Below are 23,554 nucleotides of genomic sequence, written 5' to 3'. Positions count from 1 at the left end.
GAGGGCTCCCATGCCTGTAACCCCAGCAGCTCCAGAGGCTGAGGCAGGAAGATGGCGAGTCCAAAGCCAGCCTCAGCAAAAGAGAGGCACTAAGTAACTCAGGGAGACCCCATCTCTAAATAAAGTATAAAGTAGGGGTGGGGGAGGGGCCCAGTGGTCAGGTGCACATAGAAAACACTTTTAGTAAATTGTTATTACTATTAGCTAAAGGAAAGAAGGGGTGGGACTAGAGCTTGCTGGTCCAGGATCATTCACCGAGGTTGTTAATTGACATATCAGACACTTAAAGCTGCACAGGTGTTCTGAAAGTGATTTTCTGTTTTCTCTTCAGTAGATGAGTGGTGCTTATATTCAATATAACACAGTTGCTTGGTTTGGTCTTTCTATCTCATGGTCTGAAATGAAATGTGTAGCAAAAGCTAAGAGCAGTTTCCAGCTCTCACACTGGGAACTAACTATACCTTGCCTCAAGGAAATAATCCTAAATCACTTTATAAATAAATTAGTGTTTAAGTGCCAGACAGTAAGAGAGTAGCTCAATAATCTACAGCATGTTAATGACGATTACCTGTTTAAAATGGCAAGCATGTGGGAATTAGATGTGTAAATAGAATAATTTTAGTTGACAAAGAATAGTCTGAAATATCAATTGATTACAGTTTTGTTAATACAGCCATGGACATTAACAAAAATTGAGAAATTTTAGAGGGAAGTGCTTTCTTTCTCTAAAATTGCTTAAGTCTACAAAATAGTTTTGCAGTGAGCGAGGAAAATAATGTCCTATAAATGCTTCCTGGGCAGAACAAGAGGAATTAGAAAAACCATAGGCTTCTACCTAAGGCATTCCCTTGACCAAACCATAGAAAGAAAATGATTAAGCCTAAGGTGGGTGAGGGCCTGTATCAGAATGATAATAATATATACCTGGAAATCTTTAGCCAGAGAAATTCTACCTGCACAGCAATATCCTTTTACAAGAAATAAAGACCCCACTTTCTCCCATTAGTTGCCCATCCACCTCTCTACCAAAGACTAAACTGTGTTTAAGTCATCTATAGGCAGGTCTTCACAGACTAGAGAATCCTGGATGGATAGAATGGAATGTTCCCGTAAAATCTACTCAGTCCTCACGCTGCACTACTTGGAACACCAACCAGTTGTACCAATTTTCTTTTCTTTTTTGGCAGGGCAGGGAGCGGGTACTAGAGATGGAATTCAGGGGCGCTCAATCACTGAGCCACATTCCCAGCCCCATTTCGTATATTGTTTAGAGACAGGGTCTCATGGAGTCGCTTAGCACTTCCGTTTTGCTGAGGCTGGCTTTGAACTTGCGCTCAGCCTCCCAAGACACTGGGGTTACAAGCGCACACCAGTGCACCCGACTCAGTTCTACTCATTTTCAAAACCTGAGTTGAACTGGACATGGTGGTCCACACCTATAATCCCAGCAAGTCAGGAGGCCAAGACAGGAGGATCACAAGTTCGAGACCAGCCTCAGCAACTTGGCAAGACTCTATCTCAAAATAAGATTTTTTAAAATGGACTGGGGGGGCTGGGGATATAGCTCAGTTGGTAGAGTGCTTGCCTTGTGAGCACAAGGCCCTGGGTTCAATCCCCAGCACCGCCAAAAAAAAAATGGACTGGGGATGTAGCATAGTGGTAGAGCTCTTGCCTAGCACTCAAGAGACCCTGGGTTCAAAGTACTGGATTTTTTAAAAAGCTGAGCTGCAGCTCACCACCTGACTGAAGTCCCAAAATTCTGGACCTGTTGGTTCCACCATTTTTAATCCTTACATAGCCTTTCTCACCTGCACCATTAGGAGGCAAGTTTGTTCCCACCATTCTGGGGACAGAAATACCAACCTCTTTGTGGGATTTCTTAAAATAGTGATAGATTTAATTCATTCAGAACACCAAGGAGTAGTTTCACAAGAAATACAATACTATGTACTGCAATATGAAATCATACGTTAAATAATCAAGGAACTTATATTAAGGGCAAAGGACTATCTTCAGGCTTCAGTGATTATTCTCTCATATGCAACTTATTCTTTCCACTGGAAGTTTAAGAATTTATGAGGTTAAAATATGAAACCAAAAATGAAGGTTTGTCATTGATTTAATTTTTTTCTATGAGCTTAGCAGTAGAAGATGTCAGCCAGGACTACAAACCACAATTCTCTGAGAAGGTGGTTTTAGACCTCTCATTTTGTCCTTAAGGGGGCTCTTTTTATGGCTTATCTTTGTTTACATGTGCACGCACACATTTTTTTTTTTCCAAGACAGTGTCTCACTGTGTTTTCCAAGATGGTCTCAAACTCCTTAGCTCAAATGATCTTCCAACCTCAGTCTCCCGAGTGCTGGGATACAGGTGTGTGCCATGGCTCCCAGCTTCACTTTTTTTAACCCTTAGTTTAGCAAACTAAAGTTTATCTTTGTTATTCAGGCTATTAAGTAATATTTCTGTACACCCCACCCCCCACTTTGAGCAAGTGCTAGCATATCAGTGAATGAAAACTATAGAAATATCTGAAGCAGTAGTGGTAAAAATCAATGTTTTATTTTGGAATTGGAAACCTCTGCCATTTAAAAAAAAAAAAAAAAAAAGCTTAAGAAATTTTTGAAGGGCAAAAAGTACTAAGTATTTAAAAGTAAGGAGACTTGGTTCTAATCCCAGCCAGTTTTGCCCTGAGGGCTGGCAACTGATAACAGCCTCCTCTATGGGGGAGAAGATTAGACTAGGTGACTTTTAAGACCCAGTTCTAACCTTTAGTGATCGTAAGTTCCTCATTTCCTAATTTCCTGGCTTCAAATATTGTTCATAATACACCACATTTCCTGCCTTCCTGAGAGGCAGCTGGGCCCATGCCCAAGGTCCCATTCCTCAAGTAGCCATTGGCCCTGACCTTGGCAATGACCTTGGTAATCATCTGGCCTCCCTAGGTCTCCTTTGGCCAGTCAGCTGTGAGGAGGGTGGAGATGCCCAGGGTTGCTTCCTGCCTGTCTTACAGGCGTTGTGAAGGCTAAAAATTTTACAAAGGATGAATTCCTCCAAGAAAGATACTGTCCCAGTAAAATACCTCAAAACCTGCACTGTTGATGATTGCTACAACATCCCAGAGTTATGAGGATGAGCAGAGAAGGAGCAGATACAAGCATGTCTTATATTTATGGTAATGGAATGGAAAGAGGCCTTAGAAGCCACCGAGGAACCCACTTCATTTATAATTGAGCCATGAAAAGCAAGAAAGCTTACATGGTGAACTCAGGGCCATCAGGCCACCCTATGGGTGGCTGGAGCTGGATACTTGATCTCTACAGCATCTAAACAGAGGCCTTGGGACCCTCATTGGGATGACTTCTGGGAACTAAGCATGTATACAAGGTCTGTTCTATCAGTGGAGAAAAATTATCCCATATTCTGTGTAGACATGGTGTGAACACTGATCAGGCACAAATACCAAATCATTAGATGATTCTCAAAAAGCCACCCCACACCCACCAATTATAATTCCATCAGAAGATTAGAATCAGTCTGTGTTTTGAGACAGCCTAGTAGCCGATTGGTAAGAAAGAGTACAGAGTAACTCCAAACTCCCCTCGCGATAGACCAGGGTGGTTAGGTTTTGTCCCCCAGGTTAGATGTCTGGATTAGCAACCAGAAATATCTTGCCAAGGAGAAAAGCCTGAGGAGCTCTGGCTGGAAGGAGAATGTAATCTGCCATCTGTGCTTCTCACCTTTCTCCTTATCACATTCAATCCAGATTTACAGAATCGTGATCTCTAGTTCTTCCCATCGGCATATCCATTATAATTTGTCAACACATACTCATTGAGCCAGGTGTGGTGGTGCACATGCTCCTGTAATCCCAGAGACTCGAGGCTGAGGCAGGAGGATTCCAAGTTTGAGGCCAGCCTCAGCAACTTAGTGAAGCCCTAAGCAACTTAGCAAGACCCTGTCTCAAAAAATAAAAAGAGTTGGGGGTTTAGCTTAGTGGTCAAGCACCCCAATACCCCAAGCAAACAAAAACATCACATATTCATTGAGCACTAATTATATGTGGCACAAGAGTCAGAGAGGACTTAGAATTTCAGGAGCCGTTGTTTTAAGAGTTTGGGATTCTTATGTATAAGCATGCATTTTTCTGAGGTCCTTAACTTTCATCAAATCTGTAACCCTAAAAGAGTTAAGGACCACCATAGCAGGTATGCACTAGAACTTGATTTCATGCGTCTGTCCAGATCAGTGTCCTCATCCTGTCCACTGAGTTGAGATGGGGGTTGGCAGAGCTTGAGTAAGTAAGGCCTCCCTGCCTGGAGCTCTGGGCTCTTGTATTTTCTACGGAACCTCAGGCAGCAGTGCTGCCCCACATCTGTGGATTCTGTCTCAAGTGTTAACATTCTCCTGCAATTTGTGCCCTCGATCTTCAGTGGACCCTGAAGAGGCCACCACTGGGCTGTGTCAACAGACAGTCCCTGCATCCCAAGAAGGGACAGATGCTGAGCCACTTTCTGGCTCTTGAAGACCTGCAGGTCTCTGTGACTTTCATGTCCTGCAGAGGGTCAGGTTGGCAAATTTCCCATTCTTTTCTGAAAGTCCTGCCCTGCCCACTGTCCTGGGCAATCTTGTGGCCTCTAAGAAGCTGTCGGGGATCACATAGGCTATGTGGTTGTCCCACTGTGTCAGGTGATAAAGCCATCGCACTTCTACCCATGGAAGTGGTTTGGCAGGAGGATGGTAATGGCTCCCTTGAGAACCTTGGGGTCAGCTTAGCATGTGCCGTGTAATACAGAAATCCAGAATGTACTCCTTGCTAATTGGGGAGAGAGGAGCCATCATCAGAACCGAGCTTAGGGACTGTGGATCCTACCAGGAAAGCACTGCTTTGTGCCCATTGTATATAGGAATGTGTGCGAGCATGGGAGAGCTGCTTGCCACAGATGCTGTGCTGAGTTCTTTCGTTTCTCCCCCTATAGAGAGAAGACACGGTTCAATGTGTAGACCTTCTCCCTCTCCAGCGTCTCCAGCCTCCAACCCCAGGACATCACTAGCACAGGTGAAAACGAAAGCCTGTCTCAGCGGCCATAACTCTGCCAGCAGCACCTCAAAGCCATTCAAAACGCCCAAAGACAATCTACTTACCTCCAGCAGCAAACAGCACACAGTCTTTTCTGCAAAAGGATCAAGGGATAAACCATGGTGAGTGTCGGGTACTGGCAGCCAGCAGCTGTCCGCCCTCACTGCCTGTCCCTGTCACCATGGGAAACAGTGTTTACTCTCTGGCTTTGTTCCTGGGCATCGTGTCTAAGGAATCTGAGGGACTGAGGAGGGAACCCAGAATAATGGCATGAGAAACTAAATTCCAAAGGGAATGGGGGACCTGAAAAGTGCCTGTGCCTGACGGGAATTTTTCTTCTCTTGAAAGCTGAGCCAAGTTGTGTCTAAGAAAAGGGTAACAGGGAAATATTCCTCAGTTATACGGTTACCTCTCAATTTTCCACCCCACTGAAGAGAAGCACTGGTGTGAGTAATCAAAGGCTCAGGCAGTCTGCCCAACGAGGGGCGAGACCTCCATCCTGCCCCAGACCCAGAGGCAGGCTTCGCGCAGGGTTCCAGCTCCTGGCTCCTGAGGAGTAGCAGGTATCTGGGGGCTGCCAGAGGAAGAAGAGAAAAAAACATGGGGAAGGAAAGCACCAGTTACAGGTGACTGAGAAAAACCAGAGGCTTTTCATTCAGTTATGAATCCCAGTCTTTACCGAAAAGCTCTGCTTCCTTGTGAAATGGACGAATAGGAAATCAAACTGAAAAGGAGGAGGAGAGTCTCTGAGCCGGTGTGGAGTGCTCAGACCTGACTTATTATAGCCCCTCCAGCCTCAGCCTTCAGGCCTCACAATGGCAAAGAAGGGACAGCCTGGAGTCTGTCTAATTGACATCTTTAAAGAGAAACAGTGTTCCTTTAATTAATGATAGTTAATTACACTTCATGCCTAGGAAAGCTGTGGAATAAAATCATCCATCAATGGGTTTGTCGCTGTACGCTAAAAATTGTGATGACTTAGTAAAAGAGCTAATTATGCCAGATCGATGAAGGAGCCTCTTGTGATAGCCTGGAGAGGTTAGATGTGGCTGTGGAGGAGGGAGTCACCTGCCATCTCACCCAGCCTCACCGACTAGCTTGCTTTCTGTGCCTTGTTGGGTCTGCAGTCCATCCCGTGGGAGGAGGTAGCTAATCAGGGAAGACCCAGCCTGAGAGTAACAGCTGGTAAGCTCTGACCAGCACACAAGCAGGGCAAGTCTCCAGCACTGGAAGAGCTAAGTTTTTGTCCAAGCTGCATGACATCCCCATGTAAGTATAAGCTTCAGAGTCACTGCCTGTATACAAATTTCAACTGGGTGACCTTGGGCAAGTCATTTGATCTCGTGCCTCAGTTTCCTCACCTGAAAAATGGGGCTCTCCCCCAAGGGATTGTTGTGAAGATAAAGTGAACTAATTTTGATAAAGCAGCAAACACAACATCTGGATCATAGTACATGTTCAGTACATCTTTAAGGATAATGTTATCATTATTGTTAATTATGCATGCCAAAGGACAGAGCTCCCATAACTTGGGATAAAGATTGAGAATTTCAATCTGCCTAATAAATGAGGGAAATGGCTCTTCCAAGTCACAGTAAGATGAAAATGGAGAATGATAAAAAAATAATTTATTTGGGGCTGGAGGTGTCTCCCAGTGGTACAGCATTTGCCTAGCATGTGCAAGACCTTGGATTTGGTCCCCACCACTGAAAAAAAAATTATATATACAAAGTCCAGAAGTGAGCTGAGAGAAATGAACTAAGGAAAGCTAGACAAGGGCTTAAAAGTGAGCAGGAGATGCAGCAGGCTCATGATGATCATAAACTGAATTTGCCTTGTGAAAGAGCAACCATGGTTCTTGGGGGGTCCCATGGTGCTCAAAAGTGTCTCCCTGGAAGTTGGGCTTCAGGAGACCTGTAGGGTCAGATCAGTCTCCACACGAGATGAGACTCTCTCACACTTCACATGCATACTCATTAAGGCACCTCCAGCTAGGACCAGAAGAAAGTGTGACTGAGTCTGAAGGAACTAGTTGGCCCCAGAGATGAGCAGCCAGAGATGGCCAGGAGCGAAATAGCTCTTAATGAAAAGGGCCCTCAGAGCTAGGGTGGAGAAGAAAGCTAATGGCCCATTGACGGCACTCCACTTGAATGTGAATGAAGACAGCACAGGGGTGCACCAGGAAAGACATGGGCTGGCCACAGTGGTTTTCTAGCTGGCCTTGGCTCCGTCTGCCCACTGCCATCCTTCCACCTGCTGTAGCCAGGAACATGTGTCAGGAAGAAACAGGGTCCCCGAGGCTAGGAAGGTGTGACTTGGAGCTCAGAGGGTCCGACCCGAGTTCTGAGCAGCCTCCCCAGATTATAGTGTGGAAAGACAAGACCGGCGCTGGGGGCAGGAAAGTGAGCTCAAGCCCAGCCTCTGCCACTCCACTTTCTGCGTGTCCTTGAACAAGTCACTTCATGGCTCCGAGTCTCATTTTCAAGCCTGTAATTTTGTGATCCTAAATCACAAGCCTCTCAAAAATTCTCAGAGTTCCTCACTGCCCACTGAATTGAGTTAGCCCCTCAGCCCAACATCAGGAACCCTCTGCAATGTGGCTCCAAACCCCCTAATGGAATCCTAATCACACTGTTACACCCTGTTACACTGGATCGCCCCCAAACCCCCTGGTACTTGTCTAGAATATCCATCTATCTTTATTCAACTAACTTTTTTTTTTGGTAGTGCATGTGAATTGAACCCGGGTGTACTCTACCACTAAGCTACATCCCCAGCCTTTTTATTTTTTATTCCAAGACAGAGTCTCACTAAATTGCACAGGCTGGCCTCAAACCTGCAATCCTCCTGCCTCAGCCTCCCAAGTCTCTAGGATTACAGACTTGCACTGCCACGCCTGACTCAACATTTCAAGAACACCTACTATCATACTATATGCCAACTTGATAATAAGCACTAGGAATATCCTGCCCCCTGATGTCACATACATACCTTTGTGCAAATTAGAAAAAGGGTGGATGCAGCCCTGTACCAAGTGTACAATGGACTGATGATCTTCATCCCCTAATGTCTTCTTCTGTCAATTGTCCTAGTAGAGTGCATAACCTGTACAACTGTATACTGCAGCCTTGGGAATACAAAGTTAAATAAGACAGAAGCTGTCTTCAGGGATCTGCAAAAAGAGACATAAGCTGACAAAGAGTGTAATGTGATAAAGGCTCTGATATTGGTAGCCCAGAAGAAGGACATCCAACCCATGCTGAGTACTCAAAAAGTTTCTCTGAAGAGGTCGCACTTCAGATTAATTTGAAGGACAAGTACACATGCATGTCAGCTTATAATGGGGTTATGTAATTTTCAATTTACAATGGTTAGTTGAAAATATCATAAGTCAAATGCTTTTAATACACCCAACCTGCTGATGGTCATAGCTGGACCTGGCCTACCTTAAATGTGCTCAGGCCTCTTACATTAGCCTACAGTCAGACAAAGTCTTCTAACAAAAAGCCTGTTTTATATGGTTGACCCTGTGATCATGAGACCGACTGGGAGCTGCAGCCCACTGCCCAGCATCACAAGAGAATATCATACTGCTCATGGCTAGCCTGGAAAAAAGATCAAAATTCCAGGTACATTTGCTAGATTGGGGATGTAGCTCAGTAGTAGAGCATCTGCCTAGCATGCATGAGGCTCTGGGTCCATCCCCAGCACCACAACAAAATAAAACAAGGTACGGTTTCTACTGAATACTTACCATTTTCACACCATCATAACGAAAAAAAAATCATAAGTCAAGCCAGGCACTATGGTACACACCTTTAATCCCAGCTACTTGGGAGTCTGAGGTAGGAAGAGCTCAAGTTCAAGACCAGTCGGGGCAACTTAGTGAGACCCTCAGCAGTTTACTGAGACCCTGTCCCAAAATAAAAGACGAAAAGTACTGGAGATATAGCTCAGGGGTAAAATGCCCCTGGGTTCAATCTACAGTGCCAAAAATAAACAAACAAATCATGAATCAAACCATCAAAAGTCAGATATTGGGGCTGGGGATCTAGCTCAGTTGGTAGAGTGCTTGCCTCGCAAGCACAAAGCCCTGGGTTCAAATCCCCCAGCACTGAAAAAAAAAAAAAAAAAAAGTCAGATGTCTATAGTAAGCAGCTTGACAAAGAAAATGGGATTTGGATTTGGATGGTAAATTTTATGTTATCTATTTTACCATAATTAAAAAATTATTTTTAAGACAGTGGGAAAGATGAGCCAGGCACAGTGGTACTGACCTATAATCTCAGCAACTTGGGCTGACTTCCAGGCCAGCCTGAGCAACTTAGTGAAACCCTGTCTCAAAAATAAAAATAAAAAGGGGTCCAGATGCAGTGGTGCATGCCTGTAATCCCAGTGGCTCAGGAGGCTGAGGCAGGAGAATCGCAAGATCAAAGCCAGCCTCAGCAACTTAGCAAGGCCCTGAACAGCTTAGCAAGACCCTGTCTCTAAAGAACATGAAAAAAGGGCTGGGGATGTGGCTCAGTGGTAAAGTGCCCCTGGGTCCAATCCCCAGTACCACAAAAAGAATAAAGAGGGAAAGACGAGCCAGGCAAAAGAAACAGTAGGTGTGAGAGTGTTTGCCCAAGGGGAGAGGCAGGATATGAAGCTGAGTGGGTAGGCTTCAAATCTTAAAGTTTCACTGTCCATGGAAAATTCAGGAAGTCAGACTTCACCTGAAAACGGCACAGAGCTAATAAGGGACAGTTTTCAGCTGTGGTGAGTTCAACCTGATGGGTCTAAAGGACAGCTTCAGGGACACTCAGGAAGCCACCAGAATAATGAGATGTTATCGCATAATCCAAGTGATGGCAGCCAGGCCCCAGGCAGGGGTGATGGGCACGTGCATCAGTGGGAGAAGCAAGGAGGAACCTTCACAGGACTTTGGGGGTGGTTATATGTTGGAATATAAGGAAGAGTTTTGGATAATATCTAGGTTCCCGTCTCAGACAATGAGGTGACTGGTCCTGCGTCCTCGAGAGAAGCCTGAGAAGAGCCAGAGTTTAGGGAGGGAAGGAGAGGATGAGTTCCACTGGGGACTTGGTAGATGGTGAATTATTTAATAAATTCCTACTAGGAGACATCCAGTGGGCATTTAATGTTTGGATCCAGAGGTCAGGAGAGAGGTACTGGTGAGAGAATCCAGATTTGAGAAATGGGGGTTGAAGCCACGGATACAGATGGGGCCTCCCAGGAAGATATGTGGTGTGAAAAGAGTAGGCCTTGGGCAGGGCCCTGGAAAATGGGACAGGGGGAAGAAGGGCCCGAGGAAGCAGGGACAACTAAGCCTAGTGGGTTTTGTTTGTCTGTTTTTAGCAATAGAGATTCAACCTAGGGATGTTCTACCAGTGAACTACATCCCCAGCCCTTTATTATTATTATTAGTAGTAGTAGTAGTATTTTATTTATTTATTTATTTATTTATTTATTTATTTGTTTGTTTATTTATTTATTTATTTATTTCAAGACAGGGTCTAACTAAATTGCCAAGACTGGCCTCAAACTTGCCATCCTCCTGCCTCTGCCTCCCTAGTGACAGGGACTACGAGAGTGCACTGCTGCTCCTGACCCTAGGGTTCTTTCCCTAGCAGTCTGCTCCTTCTTTCCTGGCCAATAATATCTTTCCCATTCTTATTGTGCATTTCGCTGCGTCCCCCTCCTTAAAAGTTCTTTTCTCACTCACTTCCTCCTTGCCAAAATCCTGATATGATATCATCTTCCTTTCAGTCCCCACATCACGTAGTTTTTCTTTTTTTGAAAGAAAGAATAATATTTATATTTTAATCTTTAAGTAAACACAATTATTTACTAATGGGATATGTGCAACTGTTAGGCATTGTATTATTAGTTAAACTGGAATCTGACTGCATGTGTCTACCCTCACTTCCTGTTCTATTTTTGCATGGTACTCACTTTTTTTTTTTTTTTTTTTATTGTACACAAATGGGATACATGATGTTTTTCTGTTTGTACATGGCGTAAAGGCATACCATTTGTGTAATCATAAATTTACATAGGGTAATGCTGTTTGATTCATTCTGTTATTTTTTTCCCTTCCCCCCCACCCCTCCCACCCTTCTTTTCCCTCTATACAGTCCTTCCTTCCTCCATTCCTGCCCCCCTCCCTAACCCTAACTCTAACCCTAACACTAACCCCTCCCACCCCCCATTATGTGTCATCATCCACTTATTAGCGATATCATTCGTCCATTGGTTTTTTGAGATTGGCTTATCTCACTTAGCATGATATTCTCCAGTTTCATCCATTTGCCTGCAAATGCCATAATTTTATCATTCTTTATGGCTGAGTAATATTCCATTGTATATATATACCACAGTTTCTTTATCCATTCATCAATTGAAGGACATCTGGGTTGGTTCCACAATCTGGCTATTGTGAACTGAGCAGCTATGAACATTACATCACGTAGTTTTTGCCTCACCTGTGACACTCTTTGTGACCTGCCACAGATTTAACATTCCTGTGCTCTTCCTCCTCAGAGGTAGCTGCAGGGTCTCCCACGTGGTAGCCTCTCACCAGTTGGGCAAACATGGCGCCCTTGTTGGTCTTTTTTTTTTTTTTTGTTAGTTTGGACCTCTCCCCGCCCCCCCGACCCCCACCCCATGATGTGGGAATTGAACCAGGATCTCACACCTGCTAGGCAGGCGCCCTACTGCTGTGAGCCATGTCCCCATCAGTCAGCATTTGCTGAAATGAAAGAAATGGATCTGACCATTGAAGGGGTAGGTAAGGTTTTGTAAGATTTTCTAGAGATGGTGAGCCTTTTGTCTAGCAGTGTTGAGATTAGCACTGTCCAATGGAAATATAATATATGCTCCCCCGTGTAATTTAACGTTTTCTAGCAGCCACATTGAAAAAAAAAGTGAAAAGAAACAGATGAATTAATTTTTAACAATATATTTTCTTCAACCTGACATATGCAAAATATTATTTCAACATATAACCAGTGAAGTAGTTTACATTCTTTTTTTTTTTTTTCACACTGCTTTTGAAATCCTATGTGTATTTTTACTCTTATGGCACATCTTAATTTGGACCCTAAATTGTCATCAGCAATATTTTCTTCATTGTTAGATTTCATAAAAACTAGAGATTGTAAAATAGATTCACATGTGCAAGTTGTTCCAAACATACTTAAACATTTCCTAATAATAGAATCAAATATCTCTTTATAAATTATACTGAATTAAATTTAGAATTTTGTTCCTCACTCATCCATAGCAGCCACGTTGTAAGTGCTCAGTAGCCACAAGTGGCTGGTGGCTGCTGTCTCTGACACCACAGGTCTTAACATGTGCAAGGGGATCCTAGGTGGGTCCCTCCATTTCTTGGGTTCAGAGGTATATTAACTGGGCTCCATGGGGCTCTCATGAATTGGCAGGAACTCTCACTCCCATCCTGCCTTAGCCTGGTGCTGCTGAGTCTGTGGCAGGAACAGACCTAGAAGATCTAGTCAGGCCATGCAGAGAATCCCTGGCCAGAGTTCCTCTCCATTGCTCCGGATGAGCTCCACATTGACCCTTACAGGCCAAGAAAACATAAGCAGCGTCTGCCCACACGAGGTATGTGGCCTTTAGGTGCCGTTTAACAACAGGCCTGGGGTGCCTCTTCCAAGTAGCTCAGATTCACATGGATGGCAGTAAAACACCACCCCTGAGGTCAGGCTGTCCTCCTGGAATTCTTACACCGGTTAAATACTCTGTTTCATTACTTTGTTCCTTTTGTGTCTGGGTGGGTTAAAAAATAACTCTGGATGAGAAGAAAGGAGAAAAACAGAGAGGGTATCTCCATGTGACCAGACTTACCCCCTGAGTGCTCTCACAGGCTACCCAGCCTCCTCACCCGGCACCCAGGCTCCAATAGCCCCTCTCCACTAGTTCTGCCCACCCACCCCGACCACCACTGCAGGAGACCACTCCCAAGGGAACCAAAGGCCAGAGAGTACCTGGCCAGTGAACACAGCCCATAATGACAGAGGGAGAGGAACAAGTTGATTGGGTCAAGAGGGCATCGTGGGGCCTGTTGCAGGGGCACACACCTGTAGTGTCACTTAGGAGAGGGAGGCAAGAGGATCCCTTGAGCCCAGGAGTTTAAGTCCAACCTGGGCAACATAGCAAGACCTTGTCTCAAAAAGGAGGAAGGGAGGGAAGAAGGAAGGGAGGGAGGGAAGAAAGAAAGGGAAAGGAAAGGAAATCATGGCTGTTTGGCTCTCTTGAGCTACAATGAGCATTTCGGCTTCCGCTTATGAGTCCCCACTCCACCAGGGACCAGGCCTGGCACAGTGAACCTTTCCCAGCTGCTATCACATCCCACCTGGGCCAAGCATGGTGAGCTGATGGGGAACTCAAACCCACTGAGGGAGGCAGATGTGGGCAGGAGGCAGGGAGCAGGTAGGAGTCTTTCCTCCCCTGGATGGCTTGTTGCCTTCTCTTTGGGCCTTATCAACCCGCACATGTGTGTTGAATGCTAAATATGCTCAGCTATTAAAAATGCAGGAGAAGAGCCGGCTGCTCCAGAAGGAAAAATCAGCCAAAGCAAAAGAAAAATCAGCAAGCTCCCTGGACTCCACGTGCATGCCCTACAGCACAGTGGGGGAGGGCTGCCTCTCTCCAGGTAGGCAGAGCTCTTTTCAAAATGCTCAGAAATGCAAGGTGGGTCCTCCAGCAGCGAAGCAGGTCAGAGGAGCCCAGGTATTCTTGAAGTGTTTCCAGCACTTTGAGGGAAATGGTAACTGAGTGGTTGTCAGTGCTGATGCTAGTGAATTGGAAGCAGAACCATGGCTCAGGATTGATGGCGTCCAGAAAACATGGGAAGTCATCTCAGGGGCTCCAGTCAGGCTGTGAAATCCTAGCCCCAAAGTGCCGCAGAGCCTCCAGCAGACCGAACGACTCTGACCTCCCTAGATTCTCCCTCAGGATTCCTGCAGCCACCTCCACCTTGCCTCCTCATCCCATCCACCCTTACTGCCCCACCAGGGTGAGACGTGCCTCTGATCTGCTCAGAACTCTTCAGTGACCCTTGGTTGTTTTGCCTTCAGAATGGAAATCTAGCCCCTTTGTGATGAACTGCAGAAGGAAGAGGTAGAAAGGCCAGGTGGGCCAGAGAGGATGGAAGGCAGACAGGCCCGAAGTTCAAGCATGGAGTGGGGAGATAAGGTCCCTTCCTAGACGGGGAGGCATTGGGAACTGAAATGTGTAAGTGCTGTGTTAAATCTGCAGATGAGCAAAGGTAAGGACAATGGACAGCTCCTTGGGAGTAAACTCTAGTGACCTCCTGAAGTCACAGAAGTGCTCAGAGAGAATGGGACCTCAGGAGGGAATAATAAGACTAGGACAGCTGGGAAAGGGGGAAAATGGCATGATAGAGAGAAGGTATATGAGCCACAAGGATGGGTAGCCCTGACCTTTCATGGCTGCACAGCACTTTATAATTTTCAGACACTTTTATAGCCCTGATCCCATCCACCACTCTGTGAGGAAGTTAAGAAAACAGGCCCAAAGAAATGAAGTGTCGGGTCTGAGTCCAGTGGCAGATCTGGACTCGAACCCTGGTCTCTGACTCCCAGGGCTGCATGTGGAGCAGCATTCCTAGAGTGACCTGAGGTCACACCCCATGTCTGCCTTCATGTTACTGAATGACCTGGGCACCTTTTCTGTGCCTATTCTGTAAAATCAGTGGAGATTAAACATGTTATTCCATGTGAGAGCATGACCTACTGTCCAGCACACATGGGCACCCAGAGGTGGCCACTGTGAGCTCACGCCTTTCCTTTTTCATTCTCTGTCTCTTCTGCCAAGAAATAGAGAGTGCTGTAGGGTGGGCCTCTCCTAAAGCATTTGTTCTTACCAAGCACTGGTGGAGAACAGTTCATTTATTATGTGTTATACGATTTAATCTTTGCTGAGAAGATTAATTCACACATCAAACATTTATTTTTTTAAATATTTTTAGTTGTAGATGGACTCCATACCTTTATTTTATTTATTTATTTATTTATTTTAAGTGGTGCTGAGGATCGAAACCAGTGCCTCACACATGCTAGGCAAGCGCTCTACCACTGAACCACAACCCCAGCCCCTCAAACATTTATGGAGCCTTTCCATATGCTAGATATTGTATATGCTGCTAGGACAGGTTTCCTCTCCTCAGATAGCTCTCAATCTGGTCAAAGCACATAACTGTAGAAATAAAACATTGCCTTTGGACATGGTAAATGCAGCAGAAACACCTGCGAAAGAACAGCTATCCATGAGAAAAAGCTGTGCTTCCTCAGGATGTGGACAGATGGAGGGAGATGTTCACAGGAGAGGGGAGGGCACCAAGCACAAGACCCCAGCGCACATGAAGGCACAGAACCAGGCCCCAGCACCTGGTCCAAGAATCCAAGAGAAGTCTAGCAGGGATGTTGGAGAAGGTGACTGGGCAGGAGAGGTGGAGTGAGCCAGACTGTCAGAGTTAAACTTGGTACTCTGATCAGAAGGGAGCTCCTTGAATCTTTAATGGTCACCTTCACACTGGTGGCCAAGTGCAAGATGGCTTAGAACACATAGAGAGGTCAAGACATGAACATTAGTAGTGGAATTTTCTTTTCATTCTTTTTTGCAGTGCTGGGATTAAATCTAAGACTGTGAATGTGCTAGACCAGCACCCTACAACTAGTGGTAGGAATTTTCAACAAGGATCAGACAAGCCATGCTAAGACTTGCACTCATAATGCAGAAAGGGACTTTTTTTTTTTTTTTTTGGGGGGGGGGTGTAGTACTAAACCCAGGGGTGCTCTACTATGAGCCACATCCCCAACCCTTTTTATTTTTTTATTTTGAGACAGGGTCTAAATTGCCGAAGCTGTCCTTGAACTGGCAATCCTCCTGCCTCAACCTATCAAGTTACTGGGATTACTGACATGTGCCACCATGCCAACTCCAGATTTATTTTTAATTGATACATTATAATTATACACAATAGTTGGATTCTTTGTGATATATACACATATCATAATTTGGCCAATTTTATTGCCTAGTACCTCCCCATTCGCTCTCCTCCCCTGGTCCCCCACCCCCATCCTCTATTAGTCTCCCTTCTATTTTCATCAAAATCTGGGTTTTCCCCCTTCTTGCCCTTCTTGCTCTCTAGCTTCTACATATGAGAAAAAATATATGATCTTTGACTTTCTGAGTCTGACTTATTTCACTCAACGTGATGGTGAACAAAGTGTATTTTGTTATTTAAGATATAAAGAATTTCCTGAAGCTGGGGCCCTTCCTGTAACTTCAGCGACTCAGGAGGCTGAGACAGGAGGACCACAAGTTTTAGGCCAATCTGGGTAACTAAGCAAGACCCTGTCTCAAAATAAAAAATAAAAAGGGCTCTCAGCCCTTTGTAGTTCAGTGGTAGAGTGCCTCTGGGTTCATTCCCTAGTTCTAAAAAATAAAAATAAATAAAAATTGAAAAAGCATTTCCTTAGTTTGCTGTAAGACAAGATGAAGATGAAACTCTTGAAGGTTTTTTAAAATAATGTGCTTTTTTTTCTGGATAAAAGTGGTTTAGGTGCAGGGTTGCCTACCTGGGAGTGGATTCCAATACTGAAAAGGAAAATATTGAGTGAGTGAGTGAGTGTCACACCTGGGAAAGGGAGAAGCTTCTATGAATGCTCCTGTGACCATTCCTCTCTGTAGGAAATGAGTGCAGCTGGCGTCAGGGTCCCTGGCAGAGCCTGGGGCACTGAGAATAGCCAGACTCTGCCCTTTACTCATTTCCAACATCTCATAAGGACTTTTCAGTCCTGGCGAGAAGCTCAGGGTCTCTGCTCAGGTGCCGCTCGCTCCTAGCCTACCTTGGCAGGGGGAATGAAGATGTTCTGTAAGGCATCCCTGTCTCTCCCTTGTCACTGTTGGCTCCAGGGTTTCAGGGCGACACTAAGGATTCAGACCCTGGTAGGCTAGTTACGGGCCCAGCAGAAGGGCAGCTTGCAGCTGCAACAGTGGGAGCCAATGACCCCTGGTGGCTGCAGAAGGGAGCGCGCCCAGTTGCTGCTCTAGAGAGTCGCCTGACCTGGTCCAGTCCTGGAGACCAGGGTGCTCAGGGATCTGTCCCTGTCTGCACCAGCACACCCTCCAGAATCCACTTGCCTCCTGATACTTACCTTCTCAAATCTGTCCTTCAAAGGCTCTGATATCATTTCTGCACTGATGTGAATTTCAGAGGCCATTCATTTGAATTGTGCAGCTTGTACTTCTCAGTCATGAGGGAAGACCTTGAGCAGCAGCAGTTGTTTTGGTCTAGGGCTGTCCTTAAACCTTTCCTGAACTTGAGACCACACTACTACAGAAACAGCTGAACGCAAAGGCAACCTGTGCAGCATTGTATGCCTTCCTGCATCAGGACTCCATTCTCCTGCTTTACCTTATCCTGTTCTCGAGGTTGCTGGGTTTTCCACAATCCTGGTGCACTAGGACTCCCCAGGAACATCAGGATATTTATCACTGCTTGTTCTCCTAGTGGGTTTGGAGACTGTCTTCTGAGCTCTGTGTGTTGGGAAGCCCTAACATCAGAAAACCAGAGAAACTAACAGAACAGCAGAGAGGCTGATGCTGGGGTCTCCTGCTTCCTCTGAATGATGTCCTAGAGTAGCAGAGGCCCCTGTGGCCTACGATTGCTGCGGGACTGCAGGAAACAACACATTTGTGTGAGAGGAGGCTGGTGAACCCACTCACTCTCCTTCTAGAATGTGCCATCCAGATATGAGCTTTAGTCACTTAGCCCAGGCTTGGTAGTGGTAGGAACTAATAATCAGGATCATAGAGCTGGGCTGCAGAGTCCTGGAAAGAAGTCATCAGGGGGCCGAGGTTGTGGCTCAGGAGTAGAGCATTTGCCTGGCATGTGTGAGGCCCTGGGTTCGATCCTCAGCACCACATATAAATAAATAAAACGAAGGTCCATCGACAACTAAAAAAAAAATATTTTTTTAAAAAAAGAGGTAATCAGTTCTGGAAAGACTTCCTCCCCCATTCTGTTCTTCTCTTCACTGAACTCCCAGAAGTGGTCCTGTTCTCTGGGCGAGTGGAGGCCACCTGCCCATCTGCTCTCACTGCCTCCTCCCACCTTGTCCATCTGTGTGGGCCAGAAAAGACAAAGAAAAAAGGAGGTTTCTGATGGCATCCATGCCCTGCTTCCCAGAGGTTCCACCCAAAGTGTCAGGGTCAGTTGGAACAGTGCGTGGTATGACGCTCTGCCCCCTGTTTGTTTCACCACATCTTGTTGAGGTTCTGCTATGTGCCTGCTGAGCTCTTCATCTTTATTACCTCATGTAATCTCTTCAATTGTCATCACCTTCATTTTGTTGATAAGGAAACAGAGGCACAGAGCCATGAAGGCTTGAGAGAAGTTAGGAAGGGCACCGCCGTGTGGGCTTTGTGCTGTACCAGAGACCACCCCACCAGGGAAGGAGGGAAGGGCTGAAGCCAGTGCTTGCCCCACCTGCCAGCTGCTGCCCTTTTTCTTGTTCTCACAGAAGTCCTCTGGGCTTGCTGAGGTCCTGAAGCCAGGAAGTCACATACTATACTACCATAATGCATCCAGCAATAGAAAAGGCAGGATTTGAACATAGGTTTGTCTGATTTCTTTTTTTCTTTTTTTTTGGGGGGGTAGGTGGGAGGGGGAGTGCGGTAGGGGATCAGGGATTGAACTCAAGGGCGCTTTACCACTGAGCCACATCCCCAACCCTTTTTATTTTTTTATTTTGAGACAGGATCTCACTAAGTTACTTTGGGCCTTCCTAAGTTGCTGAGGCTGGCCTCGAACTTGCAATCTTCCTACTTCAGCCTCCCAAGCTGCTGGGATTACAGGTGTGCACCACCGTGCTCCTGTTTGTCTGATTTCAAAGTCTGTGCTAACTCTTGTCCTAATCTCTTTTGCAACACCTTCGACAATTAATGAATTTGCTAGAACATTGAGAAGTCACAGACCCTCAATTCAGCCCAACTTGTCCTCCCAGATTTTTATTTCATTCATTTCTGGCCATTTTTGCATTTTATCAAAGTCAGATTGTTCATCACCCACTCACGTACACACACACTTCTATCTAACTTGCCTAAGCAGGAAGCCCCAGATCATTCTTCTCAGCAGCTAATCACCTCTGCTGGGGTGAGGAGGGAGCCTTGACCCATTGTCACAGAAGACGCTGCATGCTGTACCCTTCTCGGCCAGCAGGGAGCGCCTGCCGAGCTCCCCTTGGTGCATTCTGGGCTGGAATGAGAGAACCTGGCAACCCAACTCATACCCACCCGACCTGCCCTGCCAATGCTGCCACGACCACTCACCCCACAATAGCTGTGTGTGGTCTGACCACATTTCCCCAGTTTACTGAGGGTATGTTTTGCAGGAGAGAATCCAAAATGTGCAAAGGTCAAGAAAGATTATACACTGTGCTTCCTCTCTCACCACCAGGCCTGACACTTAGCCATAGAATATTAAATTAACCTGGTAGATTTTCTTATTTACAGGCCCTCTGGTTGTTTTCTGTTTGCTGTTTGCTAAAGGTACTTACAAATAGGGTTTCTGAAAGTTTTCCAGTATTTTACTAGATACCAAAATGTGTGTTTAAAAAAATGTATACATATATATATACATACACACATACATATATATACCATTTATTCATCCATCAGGATTTATGTGGTACTACTAGGTCGGACTCCATGGCTCTTGTTATTTACACTGGTTCTTAGTGATTGCCCAACTCCCAGTCTTCCAAAATGCCCCAAGTATTTCTTCAACTTAAAGAATTTAAATTCGATATAAATAATTTTCTAGTAGCAACCCCCAAAAGACATCTGAGAGATCCAAATGGAATTTTTCTCTAAGAGCATTTTAAAAGAGGGTGAATTCCTTTTTATTTGGGATGACTTAATGCTGTCACTGCTTGGAAGGCAAAAGACTGGGTGAGATGGCTCTCCCGGGGACCTGCCAGTAAATCAGAGATTCTCAAAATTCTGCCAGACCATGGCACAGGCGCATGGGCCTTTGTGGAAGGAAGGGGTGGGAGAAATCAGGCAGCTGAGAACTCGCATCAGACATGTAACCCACAGCACAGATACCATATGTCCTCTCATTCCTGCCTGTCAAATCCATCTTTATCCTGCTCTGGTAAGTGGAGAGAGAGGTTGGCAATAATTTTTGCAAACCTAAAGACTTTGTGAACCATTCTCTTAAGGCGTATCTGTTGATGATAGAAGAATAAATCCTGCTCACCAGAAAAGCGTAGCTGGCAGGAGGGCAGTTAGCCCTGCAGCACGTTGGTGGCTCTCGCAATGACACCATCATGATTCTCCACCTCTGCTCTTTTGCAGACATCACTGGGCAGGGAGGGAATCTACTTGCTGCCAAGAGAACCATTTTTCTTAAAGCCAGAAGACCTGCCTTGGTCTAGAAAGATAAATTCAGACAGGCCAAGCACACAGGAAGAAAACATGGGCAGCCAAAGCAGGACACAGAAGGTAGACACCTTCCCATGGTGCAGGGGGGATGAGGGAGGGCCCCTTCCAAGGACCAACGAGATGGAGCTAGAGAGATCATGGAGGAACAGAGATAACAGGGAGATAAGTACTCCCAGTAGATTAGACAGCAAACTAGCTGCAGTCCTGAGATCCCTGAAGGAGTTCATGCTAAGCAAACAAAACAGGCATTTTGAAAGCAGCAGAGGCAGAGTGGGGACTCTTCTTTCCTTTTCAAACCCTGCCCCTCAAAGGAAGGACAGTAACTGATCAATGCAACAGATTGCAAATTGAGAGTCCTAGGGCAGTATGAAAATGCATTCCTTAAGACTGAGGGGAAGGAACTTTAGGGGGCTTTGCCAACCTCAGGAGTAACTGCCTGGCTTGTTTATCACTAACACAAACAGAATAATACATTTCTCAGTCAGTCTTCAGAGTGTTACCAACTAACCACCCCCTCCCAGCTCCTCACCACACGTGGAGATGTTTGAGTTATGGTGATGGATATAGAAAAAGATGATCAATGCCCATCCTGTAAAAGAGGGGGTCAGAATCTTTGGCTTCTTTCCAGTGGAAAAAAATTGAACCTGTCATTCAGTTTCCACTGCCATCTGGAAGGAGCCTTTGCCTTCCAAAGCTGGGACACTTCACTGACTGGGAAAGGCAATGGCAGAGGAAGTGAGGGGATTGAGAAAAGGACCAGAGGAGCATGCAGAAGGCAATTCTGAGATAGTAGTATATTAACTTTCTATGGCTATGACAAAATACCTGAGAAAATTATCTTAGAGGAGGAAAGATTTATTTTGGATCACAGTTTCAGAGGTTTCAGTCCATGGTTGACTGATTCCATTGTTTCTAGGCTTGTAATGAGGCAGGACATTGTGGTGGAGCAAAGCCGCTTACCTCATGGAAGCCAGGAAGTGGAGAGAGAGAGAGAGAGAGAATGGAAGGGACCAGGGACAAGAGGTAGTCCCCAAAGGTATGCCCCCAAGGACCCACTCCCTTCCACTGCCTCCCAGTAGTCCATTCAGCTATGAATCCACCAATGATTGATGAAACTAGAGCCCTCATGATTCAATCTCTCCCCAAAGCCCCTCTGAATATTGCTACATTGGGGACCAAGCCTTCAACACAGCCTTAGGGGGGCATTCGAAATCTAAACCATAACAGGTGGCTTCCCATGGCCACACTACCCACTGCTGGATTACAGACACATGCAGGGAGCAGTATGTAAGTGAAGTGGGGTGGTGGGGGCTCTCAAAGATTTTTTTTTAATATTTTTAGTTGTAGATGGACACAATACCTTTATTTTATTTATTTTTATGTGGTACTGAGGATCAAATCCAGTGCCTTATATGTGAGAGGCAAGTACGCTACCACTGAGCTGTAACACCAGCCCCCGCAACAGGTTCTTATATCAGCCAGATCTCTTACCTTGAAAAAGATCAAATCTCTGAGACTGGTTTTCCATGTTGTGTGGCTCCATCTTATGACCATTTCCTCCTTTGCCCTTGTCCTTGAAGAAAGGAGACCGACTGCTTAGATAGTCTGTCTAATTCCATGATGACTAGAATTTATACTGGGGGAATAGGGATGGCAAGATCAAATACAGATGATTTTCCTCTCTCTCTCTCTCTCTCTCTCTTTCTCTCTCTCTCTCTCTTCATCTGGGGACACATTTGGTTTTTACTACTGTCATGGAGCTGGAGCTATCTGCTTCTCTATCTTCTCTTGCCTCCCAGGCCAAAGGCAGATTACCTTAGAGGGGAACCCCAATGTTTTTGAGAGAGAGAAGGTACACCAGAGAAAACTGTATCAGGGACAACCCAGGTTCTCCTCCTCAATATGGAGGGGTTGATAGCCCTTCTCCAGAAGCTAATGACCATCTCGGAGTTCCCACCTGAAAGCATTCAGTCGCCCTTCCCTTCCAACATGAAGACTGCACACCCAGCATCCAGGGCGTTTATCAGTGGCTAGCTGCCCACTGACTCTCATGGTCTTTAGGATGCTGTAAAACATTCTTGACTGATCCCCACCCGCACCCCCAACACTTCCCATTCTTCAGTCCTAGAGAACTACACTTCAGCCTTTTCTGTTTCTGATGAGCTCTGCATCCTGCACATGGGCACTAGGACTAAAGTCCAACTGGAGTTCTGGAAGGGTTATTGGTACAGAAAATGAATGGGCCATACTTGTTATGTAGTGGGAAAAATTCCAAATTAGGAGATCAGTTACAGACTTTAGCTGGCCTGGTTCAAGCTCAGTCACACATAGTTGAGAGATGCGTCACTCGAGAGAGGAGTCAACTGGTGCACCGATCCAGATGTCTGGGCCTAGTTCTGCTGTGCTCATGCGGCTGCCTTACAGAGTTCATCTGGAGCTGGATGTTCTGGAGGGGGAACACAACTGCACTGCGAGCATTTGAGGAGCAATTTGTACATTTGTTCTGGATTATTCTGTCCCAGGCATCAGACCTTTGTCTCCTAAGGACAAAGGTATTCAGCCTGTAGGAGGTTATTCTTCACGGAAACTGGAGAACTTATCTTTCCTCAACCTCGTTCATGCAAAAAGAGCTAAATCTGGAGCTGGAAGGTCTTCATTTTCTTTCCTAAACTAAATTGACTTCACAAAGAAGTGTTACCAGAGAAGGTGGCTCAGGTGTGGAGGCCTTCTTAGCTGAGTGGTATCAACATTTGAAGTTTGGTTTATTTTTGTACTAAAGAGACAAAAGTCAATAGATCTGATCAAGAGTGAGAAATTAAAAAGCTTTTTGAGCAGTTTCTTAAATATATATGTTGTATACACATACATATATGTACACGTATTTCAGGTTTACATTGAGTTTTGTAATTTGGCTTGTTGGGGTTTTTTTTTAGTTCTTTTAAAATTTTCAAATTAAGGTAAAATACACATAACTTAAAATT

General features: G+C 45.4%; 1 protein-coding gene across 8 annotated transcripts in view; it reads left to right on the top strand.

Annotated features, from left to right (window-relative positions):
* Atxn7l1 (ataxin 7 like 1) overlaps positions 1 to 23,554 on the top strand; it is a 235,841-nt gene that overhangs the window by 176,725 nt on the left and 35,562 nt on the right. For all 8 annotated transcript variants that reach the window (XR_007109992.1, XR_007109993.1, XM_047562903.1 and 5 more), the window contains one exon: positions 4,978 to 5,200. Coding sequence is in view for 6 of the 8 variants with exons in the window: in XM_047562903.1 (XP_047418859.1) it covers positions 4,978 to 5,200 (223 nt within the window). In the remaining 2 variants the exon portion in view is untranslated. The remainder of the gene's footprint in view (positions 1 to 4,977; positions 5,201 to 23,554) is intronic.

The sequence above is a fragment of the Sciurus carolinensis genome, chromosome 8 (genome assembly GCF_902686445.1).
Source record: "Sciurus carolinensis chromosome 8, mSciCar1.2, whole genome shotgun sequence".
NCBI classification, from domain to species: domain Eukaryota; kingdom Metazoa; phylum Chordata; class Mammalia; order Rodentia; family Sciuridae; genus Sciurus; species Sciurus carolinensis.
Note: the sequence above shows the minus strand (reverse complement) of the source record. Positions and strands in the feature narration are given on the sequence as shown.